General features: G+C 39.2%; 1 protein-coding gene across 3 annotated transcripts in view; it reads left to right on the top strand.

The window, feature by feature from the left end:
- Window positions 1-19,509, top strand: part of CTTNBP2 (cortactin binding protein 2) — a 169,370-nt gene that overhangs the window by 76,594 nt on the left and 73,267 nt on the right. For 2 of the 3 annotated variants that reach the window (XR_003510776.1, XM_027539614.1), the window contains exons 4-7: window positions 7,197-8,829; window positions 15,089-15,292; window positions 16,706-16,805; window positions 19,053-19,203. Coding sequence is in view for 2 of the 3 variants with exons in the window: in XM_027539614.1 (XP_027395415.1) it covers window positions 7,197-8,829; window positions 15,089-15,292; window positions 16,706-16,805; window positions 19,053-19,203 (2,088 nt within the window). In the remaining variant the exon portion in view is untranslated. The remainder of the gene's footprint in view (window positions 1-7,196; window positions 8,830-15,088; window positions 15,293-16,705; window positions 16,806-19,052; window positions 19,204-19,509) is intronic. The other variant, XM_027539615.1, reaches the window with a different exon arrangement.

Genomic DNA, 19,509 nt, shown 5'->3' with positions numbered 1-19,509 from the left:
TATAGAACAGTCTTATGGACTCTGTGGGAGAGGGAGAGGGTGGGAAGATTTGGGAGAATGACATTGTAACATGTAAAATATCATGCAAGAAACGAGTTGCCAGTCCAGGTTCGATGCACGATACTGGATGCTTGGGGCTAGTGCACTGGGACGACCCAGAGGGATGGTATGGGGAGGGTGGAGGGAGGAGGGTTCAGGATGGGGAACACATGTATACCTGTGGTGGATTCATTTTGATATTTGGCAAAACTAATACAATTATGTAAAGTTTAAAAATAAAATAAAATTAAAAAAAAAATAAAGACAAAAAAAAAAAAAAAAAAAAAAAAAAAAAAAACTTTTAAAAAAAAATTTTACTGAAATATAGTTGACTTACAATATTGTGTTTAATTTCTGCTCTATTAGCAAAGTAACTCAGTTATACAGTTATATTTTCATTTTCATATGCTTTTCCATTATGATTTTACCACAGGATATTGAATATAGTTCCTTGTGCTGTACAATAGGAATTTGCTTATCCATCCTATATATAATAATTTATATTTGCTGAGGCAACACTCCCAGCCTCCTCTCCTCCCTCCTTGGCAAGCACAAGTCTGTCCTCTGTGTCTGTGAGTCTGTTTTTGGTTTGTAGATAGGGTCATTTGTGTCGTACTTTAGGTTCCACATGTGAGTGACAGCCTATTGTATGTCTTTTTCTTTCTGACTTCCTTAACTTAATGTGATGATCTGTAGGTCCATCCATCCATGTTGCTGCAAATAGCTGAGGCCTGGCGAGCTGCAATTCATGGGGTTGCAGAGAGTCGGACACGACTGAGCGACTGAACTGAACTGAATAATTAGCAGTAACAAGCATCTTTTCATGTGCCTGTTAGACATCTGTATGTCTTCTTTGGGAGACAACTCTTCTAAAGCAATTATCAATGTAATTTTCTGTGTATTTTCTGCTTTATCTGCCTTTGAGTACTCCTTTTGCACTACATCCAACAAACTTTGATATATTATTTTATTTTCAATTAGTTCAAATGTTTTCTAATTTCCCTTGTGATTTCTTCTTAAACTTCTGTACTATTTAGAAGTGTGTTTTAATTTTGAATTTTGGGGTGTTATTAATATCTTATTGTGATTTATAATTTAATTCTCCTGCGGTCAGAGAGTATATTCTGTAAGATTTTAGTCTTGTAATTTTTTGTTGGTTTTTAATAGTGCAACGAGTGTGTCATCTGTAGTCCTTGGGTGTTCTGTTCCATAGCATCAGTCAGGCCAGGTGTTTTCCATAGTATTATCCACAGCTACTATATTCCTGCTGATATTTCAATCTAGATCTTTAGCAAGATATGATTGTTATTAGAAATTTGTTTATTTCCCCCTTTACTTCTGTCCGATCTCGCTTCATGTATTTTAGAGAATAATTCAGCCATCATCTATAATGTAGTTTCTCTGTATGTAATGTGTGTTTTTCTCTGGCTGCTTCAAGGTTATTTGTTAGTTTTGTTTTCATTGGTTTTACTATGATGTCCTAGTTATGGTTTTCTTTATATTTATCCTGCTTTGGGATTTCTGAGCTTCCTGGATATATATATATATATATATATATATATTTTTTTTTTTTTTTTAAACCAAATTTGTGAATTTTGGCCATATTTTCTTTTAATATAGTTTTCTTCTATTTCTGGAAATCCAGTTCTGTGGAATTTAGACCACTTTATATTGTCCTACAGTGAGATGCTCTTCACTTTTTCAGTTCACTTTTATTGTTTCTCAAAATTGGATACTTCCTTTTGCTCTGTTTTCAAATCATTGGTTTTTTTCTGTGCTTTTTTAATTTTCCTCTTTCAAATCTTCTATTAAGCTCATTAAGACATATTTTTCCATTTTAGATATTATTCTTTTATAGATTTTCCATTTGTTTCTAGTTTCCATTCCTATGCCAAGACTCCCATTTTGTTCCATCACCACGACCGTGTTTTCTTTGAAAATGGCTACTTTAGGGTTCTTGTCTGCTAATTTCAGTAGAAGTCACCTTAAGCTCAGTTTCTATTTGAGTACATTTATCTTATGGATCACTTAAAACTTTTTTTGCATGTCCAATAATTTTTTAATGCATACTAGACATTGTGGATGATGTGGTACAGAGACTGTGGAGTCTGTTATCTTCCAAAGAGTGTAAGTAGTTAACCTGATTAGATTCATAGTCTAAACTCTGACTTTTTGCAGTTGGCGATAGCTAAAATATTTGCTCATTTCTGTTAGTCGCTCAGTAGTAGCCTCTGTGATTAAGTGTGGACTCTGTCCTGTGCTTGCATGCTAAGTCATGTCCATCTCTTTGTGACCCTGTGGACTGTAGCAGCCAGGCTCCACTGTTCATTGGGTTCTCCAGACAAGAGTACTGGAGTAGGTTGCCATGCCCTCCTCCTGGGGATCTTCCTGGCCCAGGGATCAAGCCCGTGTCTCTTGCACCTCCTGCACTGGCAGCAGGTTCTTTACCAGTAGTGCCACCTGGGAAGCCTGGACTTTCTCATACAAACGTGTAACTCAAGAGTCTACCGGTGACACTGGTGAGGGTAGTTGCAGCAGCTTTCATTTCATCCTCTGGCTCCTCAGGCCAGCATCAGGGATGCTTTGTGCTTGAGCTCTTGTTGTCAGTGCTGTCAGGACAGGGAATAGCCCTCACCTGAAAAGCTGTCCATGGCACCCCACTCCAGTACTCTTGCCTGGAAAATCCCATGGACAGAGGAGCCTGGTAGGCTGCAGTCCATGGGGTCACTAAGAGTCGGACACAACTGAGCGACTTCACTTTCACTTTTCACTTTCATGCATTGGAGAAGGAAATGGCAACCCACTCCAGTGTTCTTGCCTGGAGAATCCCAGGGACAGGGGAGCCTGGTGAGCTGCCGTCTATGCGGTTGCACAGAGTCGGACACGACTGAAGCGACTTAGCAGCAGCAGCAGAAAAGCTGTCCAAGGGCAAATCTCATCCAGTGCTGTTGGTTTCTTTCTAACGGGAGGGTATACTCCTTTCCTATTTCTGTCAGTTTTATTGCTCTCCAGAGTCTTCAAACAGGTATTTTCTTAATATTGTTTCAAGGATTTATCATTATTATCTGCATGAGTAGGTAGTCTAATAAAAGTTGTTTCACCATTACTGATAGTGACTTTCTCTGATGTACTTTGTATTGTTGTAATTACTGTCTGACTTATAAAGACATCATCTATGTGTTTAGTACAGTCCATTCTCTAGCTCCTTGTTTGCATGTAAATGTCTTTTCACAGGGAAAACACTGAGCAAAACTGATGTTTTGAAATAGCACAAAGCTAACACTTTTTAGTGCCACACACAATGGTAAATACATGTGTTGCCTTGTTTAATCCTGTAATGTAGTCACTATTTTTCTTCTATTATGCAGTTAAAAGAACCCTCCTTCAGAGGGAAAACTTACCAAGGTTACACAGCCAAGAAGGTGGGATTAGAACTTAGTATTGTACTTCTTGGCTTCCCAGGTAGCAAGTGGTAAAGAATCAGCCTGCCAATGAGAAGATACAAGAGATGCAAGTTCAGTCCCTGGGTCAGGAAGATCACCTGGAGTAGGAAATAGCAACCCACTCCAGTATTCTTGCCTGGAGAGTTCCATGGACAGAGGAGCTTGGTGGGCTACAGCCCATGCAATCACAGAGAGTCAGACATGATTGAGCATGCACGCATGCTGTAACTACACTTCTTACTCTTTAAAACAGAAGAACTTTATTTTTGGGTCAGAATAGTCAAGGACATTTTTTAAATATAAAAATTATTTTTTGAGTTTTGGAGTACATTTATGTGCTTATTGGAAGGAGCAGATAGAGAGGGGGATGTTTAATGTTTATACACAGCAGTGTGGTCACTAATGGAGCAAGTCAGAGGTGACAGGAATAATGAAGTTAATTGTTGAAGAAAGTCTGACCTTCAGCAGTTGGAAACATCTTTCCCTTAGAGTGAAAGGAAGGATGAATGGATTGATATGGCCATAAAAACGCTTAAGGGAGGAGACAGGATGTGCAGGGAATGAGTTAGTCTGAATGTTCTTGATCAAAGAGTCTGTTAGGGGAGACTGAGAGTCACTTGAGTTGTCATTGGGTGAAGTATTGGGGAGAATGACAGAGGTTTAAATATCCCCTGAAATAGTAAATGGTAGAGGAAGCTAAACAGAGTTAGGTAGAGTGATTGATGATGGGGGCTCAGAACTCAATTGAGTTGGGAGCCATGTGTAGTAGGCACATCAATTATGTGATTTTCTCTGTGCTCTGCTATCTGTAGTGAGATTAAAAGACGCATGTTTGTCTGAGATAGGATTTATAAGGCACGAATGATGGAAGAACACAGATAAAAAAGACTAATGGCTGCTTTTCTAGAAGTATAGTTTTCTGTTTAGATACCTGAGATTAGTTGAGTTGATTAGATTAGAATCGAATCTTTAATTCGATTCTAAAATGTAAGAGATGGAAGTTGTTTCAAAAATAGAGTGAGATGACCCAGTATAGAAATACCATGGGCTGCATGTGTGGTGGGGTGAGGAAAACTTGAAACAGTTGGAGCCGTAAATGAATGCCAGGATCCTGACACTGACCCAGTGGACCACGTCAGGGAAATCACTGACTTGTCCTCCATTTGGCTGTTCTGTAAAGTGCAAGTGGCCCTTCAATTCTAGAAGACAATGTTTTTTTTTCCACATCGAGGTAGGTTATGAAAATCATATATTTTAAAAATAAGATGAAAATTGACCTGATTTGTGCTTTTTTCCTACATTGGTTGCTATAAGAATTTGGAAGGGGGAGTAATACAAAACCTATTAAATATTTTCTCTATACTTCTAACTTTCTGGTATGTCTTCCGTAGCAACTTACTTTAATGCATTTAGAAGAATTAAAAGTGCTTTAGCTATGAATAAGTTCAACTTTCTGTGAGGCACCCAGATGAATAAAATACAGGTATAAATCAAGTATAGGACAGCACTATTGTTCTTCAAATATTACCTAATCTACTTATGAAGTCAACCCCCAAATTTCATATACAATAGAGTGTATGTGTATGGACAAGTGTCTGATTATTCTTGGGGAATTATTTGGATTCTTGATCACCTCTTTATAGGACCTATTGCAGTGCTATTCAGTGACTTCTTCAAAGCCAGAAGGATCCCCAAATAAATGAATAATGCCTCTGACTGTCCACTGGGCAGTGAGCCATTCTTTGCTTTTGGTCTCATGTCTGACTAAGGGGGATGGAGGAGTGGCTTTAATGGTGAGGAACAGGAACACATTCTCAACTGATGGGTCATGCGAGCATTTCCTGTCTCTGTTATTGATTACTTAAAGCCAAGTTAAATAATTACTGTCTCTCTTGAGAGTATATTTGTGTTTAACCTCTGAGGATAGGTGAGTTCTTTCCATGTCTTTAATTGGGTAGATCTGCTTTTACCTTGATGATCTGTAAGCCCCTTTATGGGCCACCATGAAGACATTGTCTCTAGTTGGGAAGACAAGGCATGTGGACCCGCTTGGCTGCTGCAGCCCAGCTTGAGATGTATCCCTCACAAGCACTTCATGGCGCATTCCCTGGAGAGAAGTGAGAAACTTGGGTGAAGATGTTAGAATTGTATCTGTGTATCAGAAAGGCCCTCCCTCGGTTGTTTGGAAGATTGATGTTTCTATGAACTGTGTTAATTTCATTAATTCAGACACAGTAGCAAAGAAGACAGAGTCCCTGCCCTCATGAGTCCTGTTCTAGTTGGGGGTAGGCAGGTGCCAACCAAAGGGTGATTCACTAAAGGATGGAAAGGACTGTCTTCCACAGGGTGGTGAGGGCAGCCTCGCTGTGAGGGTGACAGTTGAGCAGAGGGCGGAAGGAGTAAAACAGCCAGGCTTTTGTGCCATTGGGTGTTTTGGTGCTTATTAGAAAAGCCCAGGTGGAGGTAAAAAGGTTTTTAAAATCTCCTTCTCTGTGCTGATCAACTAGGCAAATGTTGTTTTGAGAAGCCTAAATCCTAGGGTTTAAATCCTGCTCAATGAGCAGACAGACCCTCCTCCTGAAGGAAAAAGTGCTCTTCTTTCCAGGCAGATGCAGCCCCAGGCCTGGGCAGACAATGGTGAGAGCTGGATTTTGGTTCCTCTCACCCTTGCAGTACCCTAGTCCAGCATTCTTGCGTGGAGAATCCCATGGATGAGGAGCCTGAGGCCTACAGTCCCTGAGGTCACAGAGTCAGACATGACTGAGCATCTGAGCACCCTTGCAGCCGACCACCCTTGTGCAGTACACAAACTCCTCAGTGCAGGAGCCCTGTGTGATGGGTCATGGTGGAATTTCTATGCAGACAGACAAGACCAAAGACCCTGAGGCAGGATGACGTTCAGGAAACATCAGGGAGACCAGTGTCATGGGACCCAAGTGGGCAAAGGGGAACTGAAAGAGAGGAAGTCAGACTTGGGGTTCACTGATACTGATTATATTTTTTATTTGTTTGGTTGCACCACATGGCATTTGAGATCTTAGTTCCCCCACTACTGTTGGAACCTGTGCCTCCTGCAGTGGAAGCACAAAGTCCTAACCATTGGACAGCCAGGGAAGTCCCATGACTATATTTCTAATATTTCTTATATATGAGTTAAAATAACTTTCATATATGATTTTACATGACTTTTCCAGCAAATCCTCACTTGTAACCTCAAAGTAGATTGCCAAAAAAAAAAAAAAGCTAAGTAATATGATTAGCAAGTATAGGAGTTTAGAATTTAACTGAAGTCCTCTGTTTTCAGCACTTTTCATTTTACAGTGCCTCAAAGATTAGTAATTCTAAGGCATTACACATTAAAAATAAAAAGTTCTCTACCAGAGTTCTGTTTTTACAGAAGCAGACCTTTCTGAACTATGTGTTGTGATTTGAAGCATCAAATTACCCTTCTCCTTTTCTATAGTTAACTTACATTAAAAATTTTTTCTGTTGCTATGATTGAGATGTTTTTTATAAAACCATTAACATCTATTTTATCATTTTAATGAGTCTCTAAAATATTATCCATCATCTCCCAACTCATTTCAGAAATCTCACGCCTTAGCTAACCCAGACCATACAGTTGTTATAAAGTTTAATACAAATCTCTCCCCATCTTTGGCTGAAAAGAATCCTCTGCCTATTAATCAGGGTTGTCCTGTGCATTTCTTTCAGCTGGAGATGGAGAAGCTTCAGCTCCAAGCACTTGAGCAGGAGCACAAGAAGTTGGCTGCCCGCCTGGAGGAGGAGCGAGGCAAGAACAAGCACGTGGTCCTGATGCTGGTCAAGGAGTGCAAGCAGCTCTCCGGGAAAGTCCTAGAGGAGGCCCAGAAGCTGGAAGAGGTGATGGCCAAACTGGAAGAGGAGAAGAAAAAGACCAGCGCATTAGAGGAGGAACTCGCCACGGAGAAACGAAGAAGCTCAGAAATGGAAGCTCAGATGGAAAAGCAGCTCTCGGAGTTTGACACGGAGCGGGAACAGCTTCGTGCCAAGCTGCACCGAGAAGAAGCACACACCACTGACCTCAAAGAGGAGATAGACAAGATGAAGAAGATGATCGAGCAGCTGAAAAGGGGAAATGACAGCAAACCCAGCCTCTCCCTCCCCCGGAAGACAAAAGATAGACGTTTGGTGTCCATATCTGTGGCAACAGAAGGCCCAATGACAAGATCTGTTGCGTGCCAGACAGACCTAGTGGTGGAGACTGCTGAGCCCCTGAAGAAGTTGCCTTTGACCGTGCCCGTAAAGCCTGCCACGGGGAGCCCCCTAGTCTCCGCCGGTGCCAAGGGGAATGCCTGCCCCAGTGCCGCCTCGGTCAGACCGGGTATCGAGAGGCAGGTTTCCCACGGTGACTTGATAGGCTCCTCTCTGCCCACTGTCCCACCTCCAAGTGCAAACAGAATTGAGGAAAATGGACCGAGCACCGGCTCAACACCAGATTTAACCAGTAGCCCAAGCCCACTACCCAGTGCAGTTTCCCCGGCCTCCGGGCACACGCCCGCACCGCCTCCGCACAGTTTACAGTCACCGAGTGCCAGCGCGCCTCTACATCCGGGTCTGAACCCACGCATCCAAGCGGCTCGATTTCGATTTCAGGGCAGTAATGCTAATGACCCAGACCAAAATGGAAACACCACCCAAAGCCCTCCATCCAGAGAAGTCTCTCCTACAAGTCGTGACAACCTAGTGGCCAAACAGCTTGCTCGGAATACTGTGACCCAAGCACTGTCGAGATTTACAAGCCCCCCGGCGGGAGCACCCCCGAGACCTGGAGCGTCCCCCACGGGGGACGTTGGCACCTACCCCCCGGTTGGTCGAACCAGTTTAAAGACTCCTGGTGGGGCCCGAGTTGACAGAGGAAACCCTCCTCCCATCCCTCCAAAAAAGCCAGGGCTCTCCCAAACTCCTTCTCCACCGCACCCCCAACTCAAGGTTATCATGGATAGCAGCAGGGCCTCCAGCACAGGGATCAAAGCTGATAACAAAACTGTGGCTTCGCCTCCTTCCAGTTTGCCACAAGGGAACAGGGTAATAAATGAGGAGAATCTCTCTAAATCTTCCTCCCCTCAGCTGCCACCAAAACCATCCATAGATTTAACTGTGGCACCCGCAGGCTGTGCCGTTTCAGCCCTGGCCACATCTCAGGTGGGTGCCTGGCCTGCTGAAACCCCTGGACTGAACCAACCTGCATGTTCAGAAAGTTCCCTTGTCATTCCCACCACCACTGCCTTTCGCTCTTCCATAAACCCTGTTAGTGCCTCATCCCGTAGAGCAGGTGCCTCTGACAGCCTCCTGGTAACAGCATCAGGTAAAGGGATTGAAATGTTATATCCTTCTTTAAGAATGTGGCCTGTTCTCTCACTTGCCTTCATTTCCTTCACATTGCCTTAAAACTTTTTTTTTTTTTAATCTGATACTTTTTTTTCTATTTCTTTCCCTTCTTTTTTTTTTGTGTGTGATTTTCTTTGAAGGCTCCAGGGTATGGTGATTCATCTTGCTATATGAATTGCGGTTTTGTTATGCTGAGTGCTTTCTTCTTTTAAAAATAACCTGAAAGCAGTGGTTTGGAGCACACGGAGACCATTAATTTAGAGAAACTGAAGCATTTCCATGGGAGGAAAGACTCATCTTTCTTATAAAATATTTATCTCACAAGATTTCACTATTAGCCATCTCCAGACAGCATGTGTTCAATTCTACCCCTTCTGAGATGGCTTATTTGAAAGAATGCTTTCAGGTAGTTATTAACACTACAGTCTACTTTGGGTTATCAAATTGATTAGAGGCGTTCTGTAATTGGTATATTCTGTGTTTTAATATCAGTTTGGTGTTGCCTTTTTTAACCTCAAAAATAGTGTGTGTGCTTATAAACCTCTATTCGAAGTTTACTTCAAAAGTTGTTTTACTTTGTTTAGCGCTAACACTTAAGCACAGATGGGTGACATAGCACGTGGGCTGTATTGGAGGTTTCCATTGCAGATGTGGTTCATAAAGTCACTGAATCTGGGACTCTTGAACAACGAGTTGATGAAGAACTAGATTTTTCCCTTTTTGTTTTATAGTGCTAAAGGAAGCATTGCTTTTTATTGGCATTTCTGGAGAAGGCAATGGCACCCCACTCCAGTACTCTTGCCTGGAGAATCCCATGGACTGAGAAGCCTGGTGGGCTGCAGTCCATGGGGTCGCTAAGAGCCGGACCCGACTGAGCGACTTCCCTTTCACTTTTCACTTTCATGCATTGGAGAAGGCAATGGCAACCCACTCCAGTGTTCTTGTCTGGAGAATCCCAGGGACGGGGGAGCCTGTTGGGCTGCCGTCTATGGGGTCGCACAGAGTCGGACACAACTGAAGCGACTTAGCAGCAGCAGCAGCAGCAGCAGGTCTTCACTGACTAAAAGTGGCTCTAAAATAATGTTACAGTGCCAAAGTTTTGATGGAACTTTGCAGGGTCTCTCCTGCCCCAGGATGTTGGTGCTTAGCAGAGGCTGTTGGATCTGAATGAGAGAGAACTTTTAAGAATTAAAGGAAGATTTGAGCTGTGTTTTTTTTTTAAGATTTAGGGAGAAGCATAGAAATAAGAAAAGAAGGTAGCACTGTACTTGCTAATTATCAGGTAGTGAGAGCAGTGTAACAAGACTGCTTGTTACAGTTATAAGCTGTCTCCTAAATAGTCAATTCCTTGAGATGTTAGGTTCATACATTAAGGGGCAAAATTGGAAATTGGAAACAGCATGGATTTGATGTTAGTTAGGTCTGCATTGGAATCTAGGCTCTGGCATTTACAGCTCTGTGTTTTGGGTGATTTTTCTTGAACTGAGCAAATTTTCTCATCCTTCATATGGAGCTTATGCTGTGCATATTGGGGAATGTGGCTGTTAGGATTTAATATCATAACATGCAAAGAATGTGGTATTGAGCTTAGAGCAGCATGACTGATGAATAAATAGAGGTACTATTACTGCTTGTATTTTGAAAATTTGCTTTAGAATTGACTTCAGTGTTGCTTTGTGATATCTTATTTTTTAATCCAAAATGGTACTATTGAACTGGATGGCCTTTCTCACGGCCCTTTTCCAGCAAGTTAAATCTACCCTCAAAGGAGGAATTTTTGCTACTATTCAGGAGCATCAGAGAATGTGCTGTATGGACCTAAGGTACTCACAGAACACAAGTTCCAAAAATGTTTGGAGCCCTGGCAGTGCTGTTGACGTGAATGCATGGACTGTGAAACACAAAACACTTCCTGTGATATGTAAATTTTTTCACTTAAAAAAAAAAAGCCATCTTTGCTTTGTACCCTGATGCTTTGCCAGTGGCTGCCTGGGTCATTACTGTGCTCCAGGGTTCAGCTCCTAGAGCCCTTTGGTTTCAGTGGAAAAGCTTTAAAATCAGGATCCATGACTGAAGAATGTTTTGTCAGCAGCATGTAAGTTAACCTCTGGAGTCATAGAATTCTAGTCCATTATATATTCACCAAAATGACCTGTCTAGGATTTTGGATAAAAGAATCATAGCTCCTCTGAAAAAAAAAAAAAAAAAAAGCCCTTGCTCGTGTGTAGAAAGCAAGAGAGAATAAATTGTAGAACCAAAGAAACAGCAGTCACAGAAGATCCATGAAACTGGTTCCTCATTTTCTCTTCTCTGATTTTGCAGTTCGACCACTGCAAGGTTACCTTTGGTGGCATAACAGCCTGCCATGTCATTTGATTAGAAGGTATAGTTTATTAGGAGGAAAAAGGAGGCAGTGGAATTTGTTTAGGTATCAGCAAGCATTTGCCGAACATCCAGTCTACTAGGGGAGATAGAAATGTTATTATAGTTGCATAGTTGGGGTGTTTAACTCAGCTGTGGATGTAGGTCAACAGAAACTTTGTGAATAAGGTAGAAGATTTCAACTCTCTTTCCACTTAGATGCCCCCCTTTTGGCTGCCATGCCCATTGCAACTTGGGAAGCACCAGAGTGCCCTCCATCCTGCTTCTTAATCTGCCTCGCCTGGGTGAGCATGTACCTCTCCAAAGCATAGGCTCATTGAAGGGTTTTCATCTGGTCAACAGTTACTAGTGTCATTATGATCAGAGTAGGAAACGGGGACACATGCACCTCCCAAATACCTGGGGGATGTGTGCTCCAGGGTCAGTGGTGAAAAGAGCACTGGGCTGAGTGTAAAGAGGCAGTGTTAGTCCATTTCTGCTCCTTTCTAGGTATTACCCTAAAGAACAGATTCTCTCTAAGTCATTAGTTTTTTCATCTAAAAATGAAAGCACTGAACCAAAAAAAGTAATAATAGTTCCAAACCAAAAAGATGTGTTTAACTTGCCTGTTGAATTTTTCAAGTAGTAGTTCACTACCTTTCCCTTCTTGGAATTCTGGATCCCATTATCTTTGAAACCCTAAAAATCTACATTTCTACATCAGCTTATATCTATGATAAACAATTATGATTAAAGCACTGAAGAGAATTGCAATGACAAAGGATATCACTTTGATGAATTGTTTTGTACATTAACTCAGTTAGCCCTTTTAGAGCCAAATGTAAAATTTTTAAATAACACTTTATGGCCAAGCGTTAACAGTTTTATTATTTAAGTAAAATTTAAATAATTCAAAATGTTTAGAATTTAAAGTTCCAAACAGATTAGAACTTCTTGCTGCTCCTGAACTTGTCACACGGACACATTAATTGTTCGATGAACAGAAGCCTAAACCAAAAATCACTCCGGGCAACTGAGTTTCCATACCCTTGGAATTTTTTTTTTTTTCCCTTTTTCTTAAAAAAGTTGTTTGATACATTTTATTTGATTTGGTTCAGATTTTTTTCCGTAGGTAAACATGCATAAAAAAAATTCTTCTCCATGTTTGATTGGCTTAAAGACTAAGTCAGAAAATGAGATCCCTCTGAGCTATGAATGAGATTAACCTTCTCCACACTCTGAAGCTGATGCCGGAAGCTGTTCTCAACTCCTCTGCTATTGCACGTTCTGTCTGTTCCCTTCATCACTGCATGTTCTGCAAGATGCTCACTTGTACTAATGTTTGCATATGACACTGTAGCTGAATGACCTTTTGCTAGGGTCATTAAAGTAGCTATATGACTGCAGGTCTGTTCAGGCATTACTTAACCATTACTTAACCAGTCAACTAAATATTATAATTTTGATCATTGTGGGGAATTTCACATGAACAAAGTCTCATGGTGAAGTTTTATTTTTCCCATATTTATAACAGGATTTATTATAGTAATTTAAGCTTCCTGAGCCTGGAGAAAATTGGAAGTGGTAGTGGAGATAAAAAATGTACTTAAGAATACATTTAAGAATTTTTAACTTTAAGAATACTTGGTATTTATAAAGTGATTTTCATTTTTAAAGACTTTTTCAATATATTTAAAAGAAGAAAATAAGAGAATTGATATATATTCTTCTGGAGTCTTTATATTACAGAACTATAAGATTCTTGGGTGGTCTAAAGATTGAGAAAATTTTTGAATAAAATATTTTGTCTTTAAGATAGCTTAGCATTAGAAATCAGATTTCCCAGGAAATTATATCCATAATTGAATATTTCCATAAAAAAACAGTTAAAATATATTTATATTTTAATTGTCCCAAATGGCTAGAATCATCTGAAAAAAAAGAAAAATGAAAACAAAACTCAAAAGAATGGCAAACTATTTAATATGTACCTGTTCATATTCCTAAAAGGATATGGAGAACTGAGGACCGCCCCCACCCCCGGTTTGAGTTGGAGATACTGAGGGAGCGAGGGGACGGGGCTGGAGGTTGGGAGGAAGGAAGGCGGGGGAGCTGGACAAGCAAGAGTGTGGGGTGGTCCCTCCTGTTCACAGAGAAGCACATGCCAGTGCCCTCGGATTGCCTTTGTGCTTGCTTTGCAGTCCAGGTTTCATACCTGGGTATTTATAATTTCTCTGTTTATCATCCATTTCTAATAAGTACTGATTTAATTTTTGTGGGCTTGTTTTTTTGTTTGTTTTTAAGAAAATACAAAAGGTAAAATGTACCAGAGAGGAGCCTTCTTGTAAGTATGAAGTAAAAAATGTTACTTTTGTAAGAAGAGCTAATGAATATCAATGGGAAAATATCATAGAGTTTAGATAAATATCTAATTTTATGAGCATTTGAATTTTAATGTTATTATAGTCTGAGTAAAAGCAATAAATTACCCAGAGATCCAAATAATTGAAGATGTAATATCCAGTTTCTAATAAGCAGTCAGTTTCATTTGTAGAAACTGCTTTGGTGTTTTTCTGAAGAATTTTTAAAGTTCTGAGGAATACTTTGATATTCACCTTTTTAATCTTTACTGAAATAATTTAAGGTCAGTAATTTAAGATTCAATGATAAGTTTATTATGTATTAATAGAACACCCATGTACTCAGAATATTATCCTGGTACCGAGGTAGTAAAGATGCAGGGCATAGTAAAGGTCTATCATTGTATCTTAACTGCAGAGACTGTTACTAGACAGATGTAGAAAGTGTACCCCAGGAGTGAATATGTGCACACATACCCCCATATACACATCAACTTTACTTTCAGATTTTTGGGGCTTTACTTTCAGATTTTAAGGAAGAAGGAAAAATGACTTATTTTGAAAGTTAACTATATTTAAGCCTAAAATACACTAAATACCTATATATTACATTAAATAAACATTTTTACTTTACTGTTTTTACAGCCTTTTGATCAAGGAAGAATTCAGAAAATTTTCCATGCTATATGCAGCCGACTTCACACACTTAACAGATTCTCTTCTAAAGCTGCTAAATACTGATGAGAAATCCTAACTATGATAACTCTTATGACTTTTGTTAAAATTATATGGTAGAGTGTCCTGTTTTGTTAGCTGATTAAAAGTTTTTGGTACAAAATGTGAAGATGGCCAGATGATATAGTCTTCCTTTGTGTATTGAGTATTTGTGCTGGTATATTCTATGTATGTTGTGCTTCTATTAGTTCTTAATACTTAATAGTTGGCCGCCCACTATTTTTCTTCCCAAATAAGGGAATTCAAAGAATGTAAATATTCCTTCACGGTATTTGGTCCATCTCAATGGTTTATATAAAATTTATAAATTAAGTACCTTGGAAACGTTGTAGAAAAAAGGAAATTTTCTGTTTTTTAGAATTATTTCTGTCCTGTGCCTAAAGATATCTTTCAGTTAATAACAAAACTGAGAAAATCTGTACATAGTTTTAAAATTCAGTTTGTTTTGGAATCCTGAGGAGGAGCTCGAACTTTTAAAACAAGACAGCCTTCTTGTTTCCTGAAACCAATCACCACTTTAACGCTTATCTGTACAAGACTGACAACTAAAAATAATTTGTCACTATGTATATTAATTTAACTAGCAACAGATATAAGATTGAAATAACAGTACAGATGTATGCTAAAGTAAATATTAACAGATTGGTCATATTAGAAACCACTTAATCCTCTAGGGGTACGTGTTCATGTGTCTGTGTGTGTGTAATTTGGAAAGGAATGGTTAATATCTGTCTCTTATCCTTGCTCCTACTCTCTAACTAGGGTCACTTTAACCCACAGGCTGGTCACCCTCCCTAACCCCTTTGCTAATGAGTGGTGGTCCTGCCCCCCTGGCTGGCAGGCCCACCCTTCTTCAGCAAGCTGCTGCCCAGGGAAATGTCACTTTATTATCAATGCTGCTTAATGAAGAAGGACTGGACATTAATTACTCCTGTGAAGATGGCCATTCTGCCTTGTATTCTGCTGCTAAGAATGGACATACAGGTAAAGATGGTACCTTCTTTCTTCACTGTATCACCCTCTTGCAAAAGGATGACGAGTTAAAAGCACTGTAGCCATTATTATGAGCAAAATTATTATTTCACATTTTCTCTTCCAGGTGAAATAAAAAACTTTTTTTTTACATGATTTAAAGTTTTGTAAACATTTAAAAATCCAATTTGGACAGTTCAGTAACAATGTAAAATTTTGCAGCTAGCAAAAAGTTGTCTTTGTTTTATGCACAGTAAAATGTATTGTGTGCCTAGAAGTTTGGGGTCTAGTAACTGTAAAACACATTTTGAATAAAGCCCCCATCTGTGATCGCTTTGGCCAGGACAAAATAGCCCTAATTTGTCTCTTAGAAATGGCTGATGCCTGTGAAAGTAAAGCCGTAGGGCTTTAGCATATGCTGCAGTGAGGGAAAGTTTTAGTAGTTAGGAAAGATCAGGGGTCTGAAATTGTTCTGTAGTTAGAACCAATTTATAGTTATTTGAATTTTTTAAGAGAACTGAGAGGTTGTGCAACTATACACGACATATTGATGAAGTTGGGGAATTAATCTTGTTCCTTAAAAAGCAAATCTTATAGTCAAATATACTAAAACATAACAATAGTGCAAATAAAGACATGATCTGATGGCAAATGCAAAGTTAGATAGTAGGCATATATAAGCCATGTGATCCTTGGTGAATTCACATAATGTGGCTTTCTTGGAAGTTTCAGAGCTTCAGTGTGTTCCAGTGGGCTGCATAGAAGATTCTAGGGAACTACAGTATGAGAACTCATTATTTTAAAACTGTTTTGGAGTACTTCTTCCAAAGTACAGTAGGAATTTCCTCTAATATAGAGAAATGCAGTCTAGTAAATAACATGTGGAACGTAGGTCTAAGTGGTATTCATGCTTGAGTCTGGTGACTTTCTAGAGGTTCTCCTTAATATTCATTCAGGAATTAAGTCTAAGATGACCACAACATGAAAGCATTTTAATGATTAAACACCAGAAAGTAAGATTTAACTATTTAAATACCAAGAATGGTATTTCAGTTTAGTCAAAGAATTTTATTTTCCATCCAGTAACATTTTTTTCTGGGATTGTCTGATGGAAAAACCTGGTAAAACATTCTCTGACATACGACTCTCCTTTCACTCATCAGTCACTCTTCCCCCGGGCGCCCCCCAAAAATGAAAGAAACCTTGTCTTAGTTGATGAGTCTGGGGTATATGATCCTGGGGGAAAGAGGCTTCTTTTCCTTCATAATAGCCTGTGGAATCTTATATCGACCTTGAAAGAAATGTCAGATGAGCTGTGCATGAGAGAGGTCCCTTGGGGTTAGTATCTGTCTACAGCCTGTATAGAATTTGGCTCATGGTGAATCTAAGTGGGAAATTAAAATGGCTTTCTATTAAAATCCATAGACTGTGTGAGATTGCTGCTGAATGCAGAAGCCCAAGTCAATGCTGCTGATAAAAATGGCTTCACACCCTTGTGTGCTGCAGCTGCTCAGGGACATTTCAAGTAAGTGATGCTCTTAATCCCTTTTTTTCCCCTTCATGAAAAGAGCCTCTTTATGATTTGCACATATATTTTAGTTCTGGCTGAATGTGTAAACTAGTACTTAAGATCCTTTGGCAAGTAAATTCAACTAAACATCTTTGAGAATTTAAATGCAAGGGAGGATCCTAAATTTGCTCTTCTTAATAATAGATAGTTGTATATTGGGAAGTGAAGAAGAGGAATATGCTGTTTCCAAACCTCGTGTGAATGAACTTGCTTCCGAAGAGGAAGATTATTTTTAGCCTATCAACATAAAGTCATCCCTCCTGTCTGTGGGGGATTGGTTCCAGGACCACCCACAGATGCCACAATGCGAGAATACTCTGAGTCTGTTATATAAAATGCTGCAGTATTTACATATAATCTACGCACATCCCCCTGTACACTTTAAATCATCTCTGGTTACTTATAATACCTAATACAATGTAAATGCTATGTAAATAGCTGCGAGCATGTGGCAAATTCAGGTTTTGCTTTTTGTAACTTCCTAGGATTTTTTTTCCAAGTATTTTCCATCTGGGGTTGGTTGAACTCACAAATGTGAAACCTGCACATATGGACAGTCAACTGTGTATGTGGTTATGTAATGGATTGTTACACACTTCATTGTTCACTATTTTCCACCACCTCAACACACACACACACGTTATTTATTATTATAAATTGTTCGAGTATGCACCTTGCTTGATCATTTTTAAAAAAAAACTGAAGCAGGAACTTACATGCTTAAAGAAGTTAGAGCACAAAATCAAAAAGAGCCTGTAATTAGAATATACCTAAGTTTAGCAGTGATTTCTTCAGTTGCTTAAACAAGTCAGTTGAATAGAGAGATAACTTTTTGTAATCAAGTGATATTTTAATAATATTGATAGAATATAGCTAAATTGCTTTCTTTGCCTGTGCTGAAATGGTAGTCTGTGGAGGATGAAAGCTGTTTTCAACTTTTAGCTTTTACTATCCGAACAGAAATGTTTCATTAACAAACATTAATTAACGTTAAGCAATGAACAAATCTCAGAATTCTTGACATAAGGTTTTTCAGTTTCACACTGCTGCCATTCTTTTGTAAATATGAATTTTTAAAAGTTCAAAATGCATCCTTTATATATATTACTTTTTTTCTGCATGTTGAACATATATCTCAGCACTCTGAATTTATTATTGCTGATCAGAACTGTTGATTTTGCTGCCGCCTTTTTGCATGTATTCTGAGTCCTCCAGGAAAGATTCTTCTTCTGGACTATCCTTTGCCTTTCCTGCCAGTAGGCAATCTGTAGGGCTACTTGCTTGGATAGTGTAGCAGTCATGGGAATGGAGGCACGGATGGATTTGCAAAAAGGGAGAACCCCGGGGAAAGGCAGGGAGGCTTGGTTAATTTAAATGTATATGAGATACACATCAATATGTAACTTATTTTTTCTAATGTGTAAACAAATTGAATGTTGCCAGAGGAAGCCAAGAGAAAGCCTGCCTCTGAGCAAAAACCCAAAGATGTTCATTGCTTCTTCATTGGGTTATGATTTATTCCTCTTTTCTAAATTTATTCTCATCTAATTTTGCAAACTGTAGTCAGTTCCTAAGTGCCATGAAGTCTTGAATTCACCTCATTGCTGTCCTTCCTGATTCTCGGGGCAATGTATTTCTGCTGAACTGTGTCTTTTTTCCTTGTAAACTAGCCCCATTGCAGGGGGGCAAAACAGCCTTTGCTGCCTTTTCTCCCCCAAATGGCCCTTTCCTCCGTCTCCCTGCCTTTTATAGTGGAGGCACATGGTGCCCTGCTGTCTGCGCTATTTATAATTATTTTCTCAAGTGAAAATCTCAGAATGACTCAGCAGCCTGACTCTTTTCCAGGTTCAAACTATTTTGAACCACAAATAATATATATGTCAAGCACAGTTAAACATATTCCAAGGACTCTACTTTTATAGGTTGTTTACAGAGAAGTGTCATAAACCAGGTATTCACCCTTGATCAAAGCTGTTGTTTTAAATTTTCATGGGAGTAATTAAAATATCTTCCAGCCTTCTTAAAATAGTATCTATATAATAAGACCAGTAATAATTGAGATTATATATATATAATAATTCATGTAATAAATAAAGATGCAAAATTCCTCTAGCAGTATTTGCTTTTTTTAATATCTTGGTCAAGTGGTACTTCAGACGTCAAACTGAGTTTGTATATAATTAATCATAATGTTGTGTTTAGGTGTGTAGAATTATTAATTGCATATGATGCTAATATTAATCATGCTGCTGATGGAGGACAGACACCTCTATACCTGGCCTGTAAAAATGGAAATAAAGAATGTATTAAACTCTTGTTGGAAGCTGGAACTGACCGAAGTGTAAAAACCAGAGTGAGTACCTGTATTTTGTATTTTGTCCTCTAATTACAATATGTCTGCAAACTCTGCAGTTCAAAAAATAAAATAAGTTAAAGTACAGGTTGCTTTGTTTTGTTTAAAGTTTTGTTTTGCTTTGAATATGTTGGATCCTCATGGTCTGACCTCTGTTTATCTGATTATTCAAAGCTTGTTAGTTAGCCTTTCTTTTTAGAGGTAGTCGGTGTAGTACCAGGGACTTGTAAGCCATCGACAAAGGTCAGCTGTCATTCATTGAGTTGTCGTCATCATCCACAGTAGTGCTCACTTGTAATGTGTATA

The sequence above is a fragment of the Bos indicus x Bos taurus genome, chromosome 4 (genome assembly GCF_003369695.1).
Source record: "Bos indicus x Bos taurus breed Angus x Brahman F1 hybrid chromosome 4, Bos_hybrid_MaternalHap_v2.0, whole genome shotgun sequence".
Classification (NCBI taxonomy): domain Eukaryota; kingdom Metazoa; phylum Chordata; class Mammalia; order Artiodactyla; family Bovidae; genus Bos; species Bos indicus x Bos taurus.
The sequence above is the reverse complement of the archived record's forward strand: the minus strand, read 5'-3'. Positions and strand labels throughout refer to the sequence as shown.